Source organism: Nicotiana tabacum, chromosome 14, assembly GCF_000715075.1.
Source record: "Nicotiana tabacum cultivar K326 chromosome 14, ASM71507v2, whole genome shotgun sequence".
In the NCBI taxonomy this organism is placed as follows: domain Eukaryota; kingdom Viridiplantae; phylum Streptophyta; class Magnoliopsida; order Solanales; family Solanaceae; genus Nicotiana; species Nicotiana tabacum.
Window position 1 is genome coordinate 73176698 of NC_134093.1, and position 14830 is coordinate 73191527.

The 14830-nt window shown below is 41.7% G+C and overlaps 1 protein-coding gene across 2 annotated transcripts; it reads right to left on the bottom strand.

Annotated features, from left to right (window-relative positions):
* Positions 1-1405: 1405 nt before the first annotated feature.
* Positions 1406-4312, bottom strand: LOC107772165 (uncharacterized). 2 transcript variants are annotated; one of them, XM_016591659.2, is made up of 2 exons: positions 3906-4312; positions 1406-2754 (listed from the first exon to the last, which is right to left on the bottom strand). In XM_016591659.2, the coding sequence occupies exons 1-2, from the start codon at positions 3972-3974 to the stop codon at positions 1666-1668; spliced, it is 1158 nt and encodes a 385-aa protein (XP_016447145.2). In that variant the 5' UTR covers positions 3975-4312; the 3' UTR covers positions 1406-1665. The 2 variants fall into 2 exon arrangements, with proteins under 2 accessions (XP_016447145.2, XP_016447144.2); XM_016591658.2 differs by having other exon boundaries at positions 1406-2757; positions 3906-4311.
* Positions 4313-14830: the final 10518 nt, after the last annotated feature.

The window sequence follows — 14830 nt, forward strand, 5'->3', positions numbered from 1 at the left end:
AAAATTTTCAATCCGCCCCGTCCCGCCCCGCATAGTTATTTTTTCAGTTTTTAGCCTGGACCTGCCCCGCCCCACTTAAGTTTTTTTTCTTTTTTCTTTAATTTTTTTTCTAAAACAAACTAGTTTGACATTTTATTATTTTATAAAATGGAGAGTTTAATAGAATCACATAAACATAAAACTGAGAGAGTATTACGCCGATCTTCCAAAATAAATGGGTTACTATCATTTCTTATTACAAATATGAAATCTTGACTTATGTAATATCATTTTGCTTGAGACTTATGCAAATTGTTAATTATAAATCAAAATAGTATTCATGCTAGTGAAGAATAATGTGTGAAATTGTAGTTGAAATGATTGCTTTATTTCAAAAAAGATAAAATTCAAAGTTGCCCCGCATTAAACCCGCCCCGCCCCGCTTTAAAATTTTTAAAAATTGTTTTAACCCGCCCCGCTCCGCACCCGCATAAGAGTAAACCTGCCCTGCCCTGCATCAAACAAAACCCGCCCGCCCCATTGCCATCCATATCTATACCTTACCATACATAGGACTTGCACCAAAAAGCACAGGTGTGTGATCACTAAAGTCAATGAAGATTGAGGAAGGTAGTGTTGTATAATTATGCCATTCGGAAGAAATCTTCTTCAGAAGAAAAGAAAAACGCGAGTGGAGCTTCAAGCGATTTTTCAAAATGAAGAGTTGAGTTGAGATTTTGTTAGAACAAGCGCATAAGGTACTTGGTAGAATAGTGAAGATACAAGTAAGTTAGCCAAAGACCACAAATATCAACAAAAGAAACAAAGTCACTGACCACATACGTAACTAAAGTTGGCTGTCCATCTCTAACGAATTTACTCCCAGCAAAGAAAGCAAAGAAACTGATTACTGTTCTGTAGAGATTCAATTCGCATTACACGCACAGCACAAAACAAAGGAACACAAAATGATCATTGACACATATATACTACTAATATAGATCATCAGAAACTGGTATATCCATCTAACACAATGCAAGTTGTAGTATTCTATAAGTAAAAACAAAATGCTCACTAACCTAGCTACAATATCTATTAGTGGAGACTCTGGAGAGTTACCACGTTCACCTGATTCAAGAGAATTGGAAAAGAGCTCTAACTGTTTATTCAAACTGAAATCTATTCAGCAGACGTTCTCCCTCAGCAAACTTAAAAAGAGATGAACATGAAAAAAATAATCATGGGAGCTATCAAGTACGTACTAGTAGTAAAAAGAATATACTAAACAATATATAGTGCTATGACTGAAAGAAAAATGAATCAGGTGGTCAAGATCATAAGAATGAAATTCAAGGAAAGCACAATTTACACAAAATATTGGAATAAATTACTCTCTAAGAAGAGAAGAAGAAGAACACGAAATCCGTTAACCAAAACGTCTGACTATTGTCAAACAGAAAGGTCCTGTTATCTCAATACAGATGCAAATGAATGTACTGGTATCTCACAGAAAACCCCTCCCAGGAACATTGCGCCTCGCCTTTGTTGCGCACAAGGTATATCCATATGTAATACTGCTACACCACAGTTACCAATCTGATTAGAGCCCCTCACTCAAGGCACAACATAAAATCTGCCCCTGAGCACCTCTGGTGTTAAGAAGAAGTTCCAACTCTGTCTTAAAACTTAGCCATCTTCTCTTTTGCAGTTCCCAGGCAAAAGATATTTGTAATTGTCTGGATTTTCCAACAGATAAGAAGGAAGATTAACTGCTGAGTACGAATGGGGGATAGGTCCCATGCTGCCAATAATATCCTTGAATGTGTACTCCTCAGGAAGCATGTCATACAAATCAGTTCCTCTACAAATGACATCTTGAATCCTTTTAGGATTAAGATAATGTGAAAACCTTACTCTGTCATTGTGGCTGTAAGCTTTCATCTTAAATATAAAGTCACTGATGCGGCGGAAACAAAAGCTACAATGCCAACCGGCATCTGCCAAAAGGTAATCACTCTGACGATAGTGTGCATATCTAGTCTTGCCACTCTGATACCTGTGGACTGAAGCTCTCCAGCTTCTGTGCTTAATCTCAAATTCAAATGAGTACAAGTAATTCCTAAAATGAAGGTGAAGGACAGGAGGAATGTCATCGCACCACCTTAAAAGATTGATGGTATGAGCGCTGGGAATCTCATCAACATCAGACATGATCAGTAAATCATCATCCTCAATACCAGCAATTCTCAGGAGTTGGTCCAATGCTACTCTCTGATATGCCTCTTCAACAAATGGATTTTCACCTTTTCTGGCTCTTCCTCCTATGGTTCCATAGGTTAATCGAGTCTCAACAAACTTAAACTGGTCCCGATTAATTGCAAAATTGTGGAGTTTAGGCAGCCCAGTGAATGTTGAGTTTGACTCTAAAAGAACAAACTGTGTGATGTAAGGATACAATTCCTTCCATCTGATGGTAAGCATATCCACTTCATTACTGAACAGAACTGCATCAAACACTCGCCTAGGATATTCACGAATTCCCCACCCATGGAGCTTGCAAATTTTCTCCATCGGAACATCCTCATGGTAATAGTGAGTAATTTCGATAAAGGGGTTCGGAGGAGATTGCCAGAGGGGGCGGAGGAAGTAGGTAATCTTCTGCCCGTGCAAGTACGCAGCAACTATGAATGTTGGCACAACCACAATCAAAAAGATAATAGTCTTTAAATCCAATCCTCGAAGCATGCACCGTAGTCTTGATGTTGTCGGTGAATCCTGCTAAATATCAAAACAACTTTCTAAGTGCACAAGCTAAAGTGGTAATAACTAATAAAAATAGAAGGTACTAAAATCTTTTTCTTTAGCTTTTTATTGGTCTTCACTTTTCTTTCGGCTGGAGGGGCAAAAGGGGTTGGTGTAAGACATCTTAGCTTGAAAATAATAAGAAACTTCAAACAGAAATCTATTAAGTCCAAACAAGTTCAATACATTGAGAAATATTTTCTCATGAATCCTCCAAGCCAAAGAAAGAAACTAATTTACTTTTCTATCTTCTTTTAGTCACTTCTAGAACCATAAAAAATAACAACTTCCAACAACTAGATATTAACAGCCTAAATAACAAAATGTTTGACCATAAGACTTGAAATTCAAAACAGCAAAAACATCAAAACTCTGGAGACAAACAAATCAAATGTTCTGAAAGAGTAGAATCAGAGAAAACATGAAATTTCAAATAGCTCAACAAACTCAAATTCCTGACCTACTTACAGAAATACTTGGAAGATGGTGAAAAATTATAAAATTTGGTCTCCAGAAAAAAAAAAACATTGTTTTGCACAGAAAAAAGAAATTCCTCCAGTGACAACTATTTCTCCATCAAGGAAAAGTTCTGGGGTTTACATACAATCCATTTCAATTTGTCCATAGCAGAACCAAAAAACATATATGCTTATTCCACATAATCCAACAGAGAAATCTGATCTTGGCAGAAAAATGTATGTATGTTAAAACCCAAATGAGATAAAAAATAAACTGTAAAATGCTTCAGCTTTCCTTCTGACGGTAAATTCTTAATCCATGCCAAATTGTCAACAGCAAAACAAAAGCACATATATTTAATTCCACAAAATCCAACATAAAAATCTGATCTTGGCAGAATTTTCCAAAAAAATAGAACAAGATAAAGACCGATGAGATAAAAATAAACTGTAAAATAGTTTCAACTTTCCTACTGATAGTAAATTCTTAATCCATGTCAAATTGTGAATATCAAAATAAAAGCACATATCTTTATTCTACAAAAACCCAACAGAACAATATGATCTTGGAACCAATGAGATAAAAAATAAACTGTAAAAAAGCCTTTCACTTTCCTTCTGATGGTAATTTCTTATAAACTATATGAGATTATTAGGGAAAATTACCTGGCCACAAACATCAGGGCAAATATCATCACTCTTCTTTGAAGTGTAATAATAACCATCAGACATCATGAGAAACCAAGTTTTTTCAACAATTCCTCAAAATGCTCAAAATTTTGTCTCCTGTTTCTGGGTTCTGCTAAAGTTTCAATTTAGAAGGACCCCTTTCAAAGAGAACACATAAAAGTGAGAAATTACATATAAAAAGAATCATATATGAAAAAAAGCACCCTCTTGAAAATTACATGAATGGAACTGCTTTAGAAGCAGCCATTCTTCAAGAGGGGTTATGCTTTTTAGGCTTCTGTAATGTGACAACTAATAATAGCCGTTTGGTGGGTTGTTCTAAGGATATGATGATATATATACAGAGAACACAGAGAGGCGCCTTCACTCTCTCTCCACCCCAGACGGAGAAGGATTGAGAATGTATTATAAAGGAAAATTGTGGTGGTATTTCAAATTTTTGAAAATATTGGGGTGGCCTTACAATTAATTGTATTTCCTAATTCTAACATAATAGCCCTAACTTGGTGAATCTATCTGGCACCAATACAAGTTAGGCCTCATTTTTTTTTTTGCAGCTAACGATGCATGAATCTTAATCATTCAGATCTCAGATATTAAGTGCATTTATTTTTAAAATTTGAATCTTAATTATTCAGATCTTAATCGTATAGTGTATTTATTTTTTTTACTTTACAACCACTTAATGAGTCTGAATAGGTCTGTATCATTAAGATCTATAACAGATACTTAATTTCATTAAGATGCCATCATCCATATTCATTATTAACTACCGTCACCGCCTACCATTATCAACTACCACCATGCCACCCACCACCACCATCATCCTCAATCATAGCCGCCACCATTGTCGACTACCACCACCCACCATCCCCACCACTCCCACCACCATCATTCGTAACGACAACAACACTCATCCACCTCAACTACCACAACTAACCATGCATCCCATCACCATCAACAACCATAGTTGGCACTGCCCATCATTATAAACTACCACCACCCACCACCATCTTCCTCAATCACAACTACCACCACCACCCGTCATTCTTAACTATCACCACACACCACCACCATCCTCAATCATAATAGCTACCACTACCAATCACCACTAGTTACTATTCTAAACTACATCAACAACCAAATCTACCACCAACTATCACTTTTAGTCGGCATTGACAAGCACAACTGTTAACCATCACCACCAGCAACTATCATATTTTAAAAAATATATATTTTAGTGATGGAATATTAGATTAATTAGTATTTTATTTGAATTTTATGTTTATTAATTTTCAAATAAATATAAGTTTATACATTCAGATGTTAAAAATCAAACAGTCTTAATCATTTAGTAATCAGATCTTAATACGCATCTTAACATTCAGATGTGTATTCAAATTCAGATGTCTTAATCTTAATACACATCTTGATATTCAGACGTCTTAATCTTAAAAAAAATAAAATGAGGCCAGTTTGATCTAGTATTACATACTCGTTGGTCATTTTAAGATTAAGTTATATATATCGTTATCGTAATAAAAATTTACACCAGCATGTTTTTACCTATTATAATTAGTAATCGATCTTAAAATCTCACATTTAAGAAGACTTACTACTAGACATCCTTTAGGTTTTTGAGAATGTTAAATTGTATACAGGTAAAATCGGGGGTAATGAGCACCCCGATTTTTCGGTGGGGCGAACGAAGTGAGGGCATAACTGCATGGAATCGAAATCGAAGTCGGGAGACGCCCGTATCAAAGTCCTAACAAAATATCTGCCCCAAAGCCATCAAGACCATGCCCCCGGACCCGATTCGAATAACGAGACCGCGGAAAGCGTTACCAAATGACCTCACACGATTAACAAGGGGCCATGTTATCCATGCCCAACCGGATATCACGGCGTAGATCTCGGGCCGTATCGGTGGCATATCAGTGATTAGCGAAAATGAAGATTTTTACATTTCTTAGGATTGTACTTAGGGTAAAAATTCTTCCACTATATAAAGAAGAGGTTTATTATTCAGAAGATACGTTGTAACACGCATACTAAGGCAATATACATCTATTTTTCTTTATTTCTAAAAGTTGTTCAAAGTTCTTGTTTTAGTTCATAAGTTCTTCATAAGCATTGGTTCGGAACCGAAGGCAAACTTCTTGTTTAAGTCTTTAACCGATCCCGGACTCACTATCACCACTAGGTTTGGTAGTTCGTTATGTTCTTTATTTGGGTATCAAATGTTATTAATCACTTGTATTGAATTAGTCCACATATCCTTAAAATTGCGTATAAATTTAATTGTTATCAATTTTCAAGGGTAAACAGTTTGGCGCCCACCGTGGGACTAAGGATAATAGTGATAGTTTGATACAAATTTCCATAACACATTATATTTTACGATTGTTCTTTGAGATTTTAATTTTAGATCTAACTAAGGATGTCAAACTCTCAGTCTGCTCACTTCAACATTGATATTGAGTCTGGCCATCATGGCGAAAACAACAATATAACACCTAGCAACAAGGTGCCTCCTACTGATCCCAACGGAATCCCAGTTGCAGACCCAATCGATGCCAACTCGCATGTGGCCATCAACGCCAACCTGCCGACCGACCTTGAGAACATCTTTTGCAGAGGAGCCCGACCAACGACTCAAGGTACGCCCGAAGGTGAAGGCGACACGATCAATCTGTGGGTGATCTTCAAAATATTACAAGCCCAACAGGCGGCGATAGCACAGCTACAGAACCAAAGTCACGCCCCCAGCAGATTTGAGCCAGGACAATTCCGGGAAAACACCCGAAGGAATGAGCAAGTCACGAAAAGGCCGGGTGAAGATGAGCCCGGGGCTAACCCCGAAATCATAAAGATGCTTAAGGAACTGACAAAGTGGGTGGCATTGGGGGAGAAGAAAATTGAGGCCAACGGATACCTATAACTCCAGAGCTGATCAAATCCCAGGAGCGCCCCCGATATTGAAATGCCTGGACTCCAAGAAATTTGTCCAAAAACCTTTTCCTCCGATCGCATCACCGAAGCCAATCCCGAAGAAGTTCCGTGCCCGTAATTCCGAAGTATAATGGAACCAAAGATCCCAATGAGCACGTGACCTCATACACATGTGCCATCAAGGGAAACGACTTAGAAGATAAAGAGATTGCGTCAGTTTTGCTGAAACTGTTCGGAGAAACCCTGTCAAAAGGAGCGATGATATGGTATCACAACTTGCCTCCAAATTCTATTGATTCGTTTGCTATGCTTGCAGATGCCTTTGTAAAAGAACACGCCGGGGCCATCAAGTTCGAGACCAGAAAATTGGACCTTTTCAAAGTAAAATAAAGAGATAACGAAATGCTCAAGGAATTCATATCGAGGTTTCAAATGGAATGGATGGACTTGCCTCCGGTTGCGGATGATTGGGTCGTTCAAGCGTTCACTCAAGGACTCAACCCCCGAAGCTTCTTAGCTTCACAACAGTTGAAACAGAATTTGATAGAGTACCTAGCAGTAACTTGGGATGACGTCCATAACAGGTACCAGTAAAAAATCAGAGTCAAAGACGATCAGCTCGGGACCCCCTCCGGGTCCGTTTATCTCGTCAGAGCTAATGACAGGTCTAAGAGAGTCGTCGATCACAAACCAAAATCGAACAGAGGCCGGTATCAACTATATAATGGAGACCGAAGGGTTAACGGATCTGGGTGTAACCCTGCGAGAAACGAAAAGAGGAACGATCGAAGCCACAATAGTTGGGGACTCATGAGCAAAACCGGTTTCTACAGGCCACTCGGGGCCAGGGAGGCACCGAGGTTATCAGAATACAACTTTAGGGTCGATGCTACCAGCATCATATCTGTCATCGGGCGCATTAAAGATACCAAATAGCCTCGGTCATTGCAGTCCGACCCTACCCGGAGAGACCCTAACTTGATGTGTAAGTACCACGGCACCCACGGCCATATAACCGAGGACTACCGACAATTAAGGGAAGAAGTGGACCGATTATTCAATAACAGGCATCTCTGAGAATTTCTGAGTGATTGAGCCAAAAATCACTTTAGGAACAGGGACTCCAACAAACAGACCGAGCAAGAAGAACCCCAGCACGCCATCAACATGATCATTGGAGGAATCGATGTCCCCCAAGGACCAATGCTAAAGTGCACTAAGGTGTCCATCATGAGGGAAAAATGAACCCGAGATTATATCCCAGAGGGAACCATTTCATTCAACGATAAAGACGCGGAAGGCATCGTGCAACCGCATAATGATGCACTGGTAATATCTGTACTTATAAATAAATCTCGAGTTAAGCGTGTGTTTATTGATCCAGGTAGCTCTGCCAACATCATCAGATCGAGTGTCGTAGAGCAGTTGGGTCTAAAAGACCAAGTAGTGCCAACAGTCCGGGTTTTAAACGAATTCAACATGGCATGCGAAAATACCAAAGGAGAAATAACCCTGCCAGTAAATACCACAGGGATAATTCAGGATACCAAATTCTACGTGATCGAGGGGGATATGAGGTATAACGCCTTATTCGGAAGGCCTTGGGTTCACAACATGAGGGCAGTACCCTCGACATTACACTAGGCACTTAAGTTCCCCACTCCAGGAGGAATCAAGACATTCTACGGAGAGAAGCTGGACGCTAAAGAAATGTTCGCAATCGATGCAGTGATCTCAATGTCCGCATTCTCGACATCAAAGAACACGAAGCTAGTTGGTAGGAAACAAACCAAATAGCAATCACCGATGCAGGTCCCGGCCGAACCGAAGAAACAAGGAGCAGGCGAGGATAACGATTATGGTGTCCCTAGGTCGTTCATTGCTCCTGATAATTTCGATGCCACCAAATCAATGGTCGAGAAGCTGGAGCAAGTCACATTGATCGAACACTTGCTCGATCGGAAGGTATACCTGGGCATGGGGGTAACTCCCGAGCTCAGGCAAAAAACTCATTAAATTCCTTATATCTAACATAGATTGTTTCGCTTGGTCCCATCTTGATATGATAGGGATCCCGCCGGAGATAACCACTCACAAGCTAAGTTTGGATCCGAAGTTCCACCGGTTAAACAGAAGAGGAGACCTCAGTCTGAAGTCAAGCATGCATTCATCAAAGACGAGGTATCTAAACTCCTTAAAATAGGTTCCATTCGGGAAGTTAAGTACCTGGATTGGTTAGCTAACGTAGTGGTAGTACCTAAAAAGGGAAACAAGTTAAGAATGTGCGTAGATTACAAAGACTTGAACAAGGCATGACCCAAGGACTCATTTCCTTGGCCTAACATCAATTGCATGATCGATGCGACGGCGGGGCATGAGATACTCAGCTTTCTCAATGCCTATTCCGGGTACAACCAAATCCGGATGGACCCGGGCGATCAAGAAAAAACTTCGTTTATAACCAAGTTTGACACTTACTGTTATAATGTAATGCCATTCAGACTAAAGAACGCCGGTGCCACTTATCAACACATAGTAAACCAGATGTTCGAAGAACAAATAGGAAAATCAATGGAGGTTTATATTGAGGACATGCTAGTTAAGTCCCTGCGAGCAGAGGACCATTTGAAACATTTGTAGGAAACCTTCGACATATTGAGAAAAAACAATATGAAGCTCAACCCGAAAAAATACGCATTCGGGGTCGGATCCGGAAAATTCCTTGGGTTCATGGTATCCAACCGGGGGATCGAGATTAATGCCGATAAAATCAAAGCCATAGAAGACATCACCGTGGTGGATAGTGTTGAGGCCGTTCAGAGGCTAACCAGACATATAGACGCCCTGGACTGGTTCATATCGAGGTCCTCAGACAAAAGTCATCGATTTTTCTCACTATTGAAGGAGAAGAATAACTTCTCTTAGACCCCGGAGTGCTAGCAAGCCTTAGGGAGAACTCAAATGGTACCTTTCGAATCCACCCCTACTCCATACTCTGAAGGCAGATAAACAGCTGTACCTTTATTTGGCGATATCCAAAGTGGCGGTAAGTGGAGTCCTAGTCCGAGAAGAAGAAGGTACACAATTTCCTGTTTATTATGTTGGTAGAACTCTAGGCGAGGCCGAAACAAGGTATCCTTACCTGGAAAAATTGGCGCTCGCTTTGCTAAGTGCCTCTAGAAAGTTAAAACCGTACTTTCAACGCAACCTTATATGTGTCGTAACCTCTTACCCGCTAAGGAATATTATGCACAAACTCGAGCTCTCGGGTCGATTGGCCAAATGGGCCGTAGAAATTAGCGGGTACGATATCGAATATCGACCCCGAACCACCATCAAATCATAAATTTTGGCAGACTTCGTGGCCGACTTTACGCTGGCCTTGATACCCGAAGTCGAAAAGGAATTGTTGTTAACCTCGAGGACTTCCTCCAGAATCTGGACCCTCTTTACGGACGGTGCTTCAAACTCAAAGGGGTCCGGACTCGGCATCGTGTTAAAGCCGCCTACGGGAAACATAGTTAGGTAGTTTATTCGAACTGTAAAATTGACTAACAATGAGGCGGAGTATGAGGCCACGATTGCAGGTCTCGAATTGGTTAAAAGCCTTGGGGCTGAGGTGGTCGAAGCTAAGTGCGATTCCCTCCTTGTGGTGAATCAAGTTAATGGGATGTTCGAAGTAAGAGAGGAACAAATGTGAAGGTATTTAGACAAATTGCAAGTAACGCTGCATCAATTCAAGGAATGTACCCTTCAGCACGTACCTCGTGATCAAAATAGCGAGGCCGATGCTCTGGCTTACTTGGGGTCATCAGTTGATGATGATGAATTCAGTTCGGGAGTAGTCATACAACTCATAAAACCAGTAGTAGAAAAAGGCCATGCTGAAATAAACTCATCGAGTTTGACTTGGGATTGGAGGAACAAATACATAGATTATTTAAAGACTAGAAAGTTGCCATCGGATCCTAAATAATCGAGAGCTCTACGCACGAAGGCGGCCAGGTTCAGCCTGCCTAAAGGGAATTTGTTCAGACGAACATTCGACGACCCGCTCACCATATGCTTGGGGCTCGGGAGATACCGAATACATCTTGAGAGAAGTTCACGAGAGCACCTGCGGAAACCATTATGGAGCGGAATCTTTAGTTCGGAAGGTAATCAGAGCCGGCTACTATTGGATCGATATGGAGAAAGATGCAAAGGACTTTGTACGAAGATGCGACGGCTGTCAGAGACATGCACCAATGATCCATCAACACGGAGAGCTACTATACTCGGTCTTGTCCCCATGGCCGTTCATGAAGTGGGGAATGGACATCGTCGGCCCCCTGCTATGGGCACCTGGTAAGGCTTAATTCATACTGTTTATGACCGATTATTTCTCTAAATGGGTCGAAGCTCAAGCGTTCGAGCAGGTCCGAGAAAAAGAAGTCATTGTCTTCATCTGGGACCACATAATATGCCAGTTCGGGATACCGGCCGAGATAGTGTGTGATAACGGGAAGCAGTTCATCGGCAGCAAGGTAAACACATTTTTCAAAGATCACAAGATCAAAAAGATCTTGTCAACACCTTATTACCCTAGTAGGAACGGACAAGCGGAATCAACAAACAAGACCATACTTCAGAACCTAAAGAAGAGATTGACCGATGCCAAAGGGAAATGGAAGGAAATTCTGCTAGAAGTCTTGTGGGCGTACCGTACAACCTCGAAATCTAGTACTGGGACCACTCCATTTTCATTGGTCTACGGTGCAGAAGCACTAATACCAGTCGAAGTGTGAGAACCGAGCCTAAGGTTCCAATATGCGACCGAAGAATCAAACGGTGAGGCCATGCGAATGAGCCTGGAACTATTGGATGAAAGGCGCGAGGCCTCCCTATTTCGATTGGCCACATAGAAACAATAGATAGAAAGGTATTATAACCGAAGATCCAACCTTCGATACTTCAAGATCGGGGACTTGGTGTTAAGAAGAGTAATATTACACACCCAGAACTCGAACGAGGGGAAGCTGGGGCCGAATTGGGAAGGACCATATCGAGTCATCGGGATTACCAACAAAGGTTTGTACAAATTAAAGCAGGAGACGGTGCACAACTACCGAACAACTGGAATGTGACGCACTTAAAGCGGTACTACTGCTAAGGTACGATCTCATTTACCTTTTTATAATATTATGAATCGTACTAACACTTGCAGGCAATAGCCAAAGGAGAATGTGACTATTAGGTCTGAAAGCACATGTTGCACTCTTTTTTCTTCGAACCGGTTTTGTCCCAAATGGGTTTTCCGGCAAGGTTTTTAACGAGGCAACAGTAAATCGTGTTAACTTAGATTCGAAGACCAGTTTTAAATTGGAATCAATGGTCGCATCAACAGTATCCGAGCCCTCTCAAGATCGACCTCAAATACTGGGGGCCATCACCCTCGGGTTAAGGTTTCTTAGCAAGGAAAGAAGGAAACATTGTATTTGAACAACATAGGCTTGGTGGTTATGATTTATTATAAAGGGCCAAACGGTTAAGTGAATCGTGCCTGCGTAGACCACCTTAGCCATAATATAAGCTTTTACACGCTTTCGATCATGTACTTTATATGCAGAAATGAAAAAAAGTTCCCACCTTGATATTACATATTTTTGCCTCTTAAAGCATCGAGCCTAAGGGCTATCCCTAATCGGGGACTATCGAGCCCAAGGGATACCCCTATCCGAGCCTAAGGGCTATCCCAATTCGGGGACTATCGAGCCCAAGGGCTACTGTTGTCCGAAATAAGTTCGGGCAATACGGATTACCAAATCCCGGAGGCACAAAGCCCTTTAGGTAGTGCCTAAATCTAAAAGGCTACGGCCACCCTAAAATATGATTCGGAGATGTCCAAAGCCCGTAATCAAAACATAAGGCCTTCAATTAAAATTCAAAACCTGCTAAAAGGTTACCGTCGACAAAAACACCGTCAAAATCACTTAAGCATCTTGGGAAAAATTCCGATCACTCCGAGTATTCAAAGCTTCGAGCAAATAAAAATTGCATCGAGGTCAAGCTCTGTTCGGACCTCCGAAAAACAAATGAATTATTACTACATTTGATTATATGCTAAGGCATTAGAAATATTTGCAAGAATAGAAATTATGAAAAGATGCTAAAAAGGTAGAGACTCGAAATTACCAAAAAGGGAAATTTTATATATTCCGGAATATCTTTACAAAGGCCCAACAAAAATGGACTCAAAATAAACAAAAATATATACACAACCCTAAAACACAGAAAAAACATAATTCTAAGGCATTCATGCCTGATCTTCTCCGGGGCCCGATTTGGCGCTAGAATCATCAGAGCCGGATTCCTCGGAACCTTCAGAGTCATATGCACCCTCAGGCTCAGAAAGTTTCTTCGCCTCGGCCTCAAGCTTCTTAGCCTGCTCGATCTCAGCCGACAGGTCGAAGCCTCGAGCATGGATCTCTTCGAGGGTCTCCCTTCGGGACAACCGCCTCATATATTCAGCATTTGTCTTCAGGTGAGCCTCGACTACTTTGACATCGGCCTTATACTGGACCACCATCTCTTTGGCATCAACATAATTCCTATCCAACTTGGACTTTATTGCCTCATATACCTTACCGAGGGCGTCTTGTTCTGTTAGAGCTGAGCTTAGTTGTGCTCAGAGTTCGTCATTCAGCTCGGACCATTTGTCGGCTCTCTCCTTTGCTACATGAAGTTGAACCTCTACCGCTGCCAGCTTTGCCTAGGCGGTTTCCTTCTCTGGAGCCAGTCGATCCATTTTGCTCTTCCAACCATCGGCCATGACTTGGACCTCATTCATTTCAACTCGAAGTTGGTCGATCAGGTCGATCTTCTGTTGGACCTGCGAGGTTTGGTCGTTAGTCATCATGACTAATTCCTCGTTCTTAACTTCAAAAACCTTTACATTTTTGACCAGGTCGGCATGCTCCCGCCTCAGGGCCGAAGCTTCCTTCTGAGCTCTGTCTAGCTTAGCCTGAAGGTCCTTAATGGCCCCATCTTGTTGCTCGCTGAGGAGCTTGTACATGTCCCTTTTTTGGGACTGCTCCTTGACCTCGAGCTCGAGCTGATTGACCACGACCCGGTACTGGAGGAAGCTCTCATGATGAAGTACCGAGTCCTGTGAAATAATAAAATATGTAAGAGACATCAACACCTAAGTAAAATTCAAAAAGGCGTAATAATGCCTTACCTGGTTCAGTGCCTGTTGCGCCTCATTGAAAAGGCACAACACATTCACTTCATTCATTTTTGCCTGGTCTTCCTCGGTCACCAGGCATCGGAGGTAGCTGGCTATCCCCACAGGAGAAGACAGAACTCGGGCATCCTCCGGGACAGTAAGAATAACCGATCTCTTGTGACCGGGGTCAACACTCGGAGCAGGGAACTGATTGATCAATTTCAGGCTCGAACTCGGCCCTCCAGCTTCCGAGGATGTGTCCTTCTTCGGAACATCCAGGTCGCCCAGCCCGAAAAAACCTTTCAAAGCGGAAGAGTCCACACTATTAAAAAAGGAATGAAGGGTATCGTCCGTGCCATGGACCCCTTCATTGGACTTCTCCTTTACTTTTTGGGCCTCCTCGAGAATGGACTCGGTGTAGGAGGGCGTCCCCGCAATCTCTATTACACCGGGTGCTTCCTTCGAAGCAAAGCTGGCATCCTGAGGGGCTCAGCCCCCGTCTCCACATCAATCTCCCGAGTCTGATGGAGGTCGGCCTCACGAATCTCCCCCTCGGCTGCCGCCTGCTCCCCAAGAGGGGTCGATTCATGGACAATAAAAATGTCATCTTCTTCGGGCTCGTCCCTGAGCCGAATAAGCGAATCGAAATCCAGCACCCGAGAACTGGAGCTATTCTCTGGCATACGAGCCACTCTTTTCTTTGGCTTCACCACGGGGCTAAGGGAACCCAAAGCCTTTC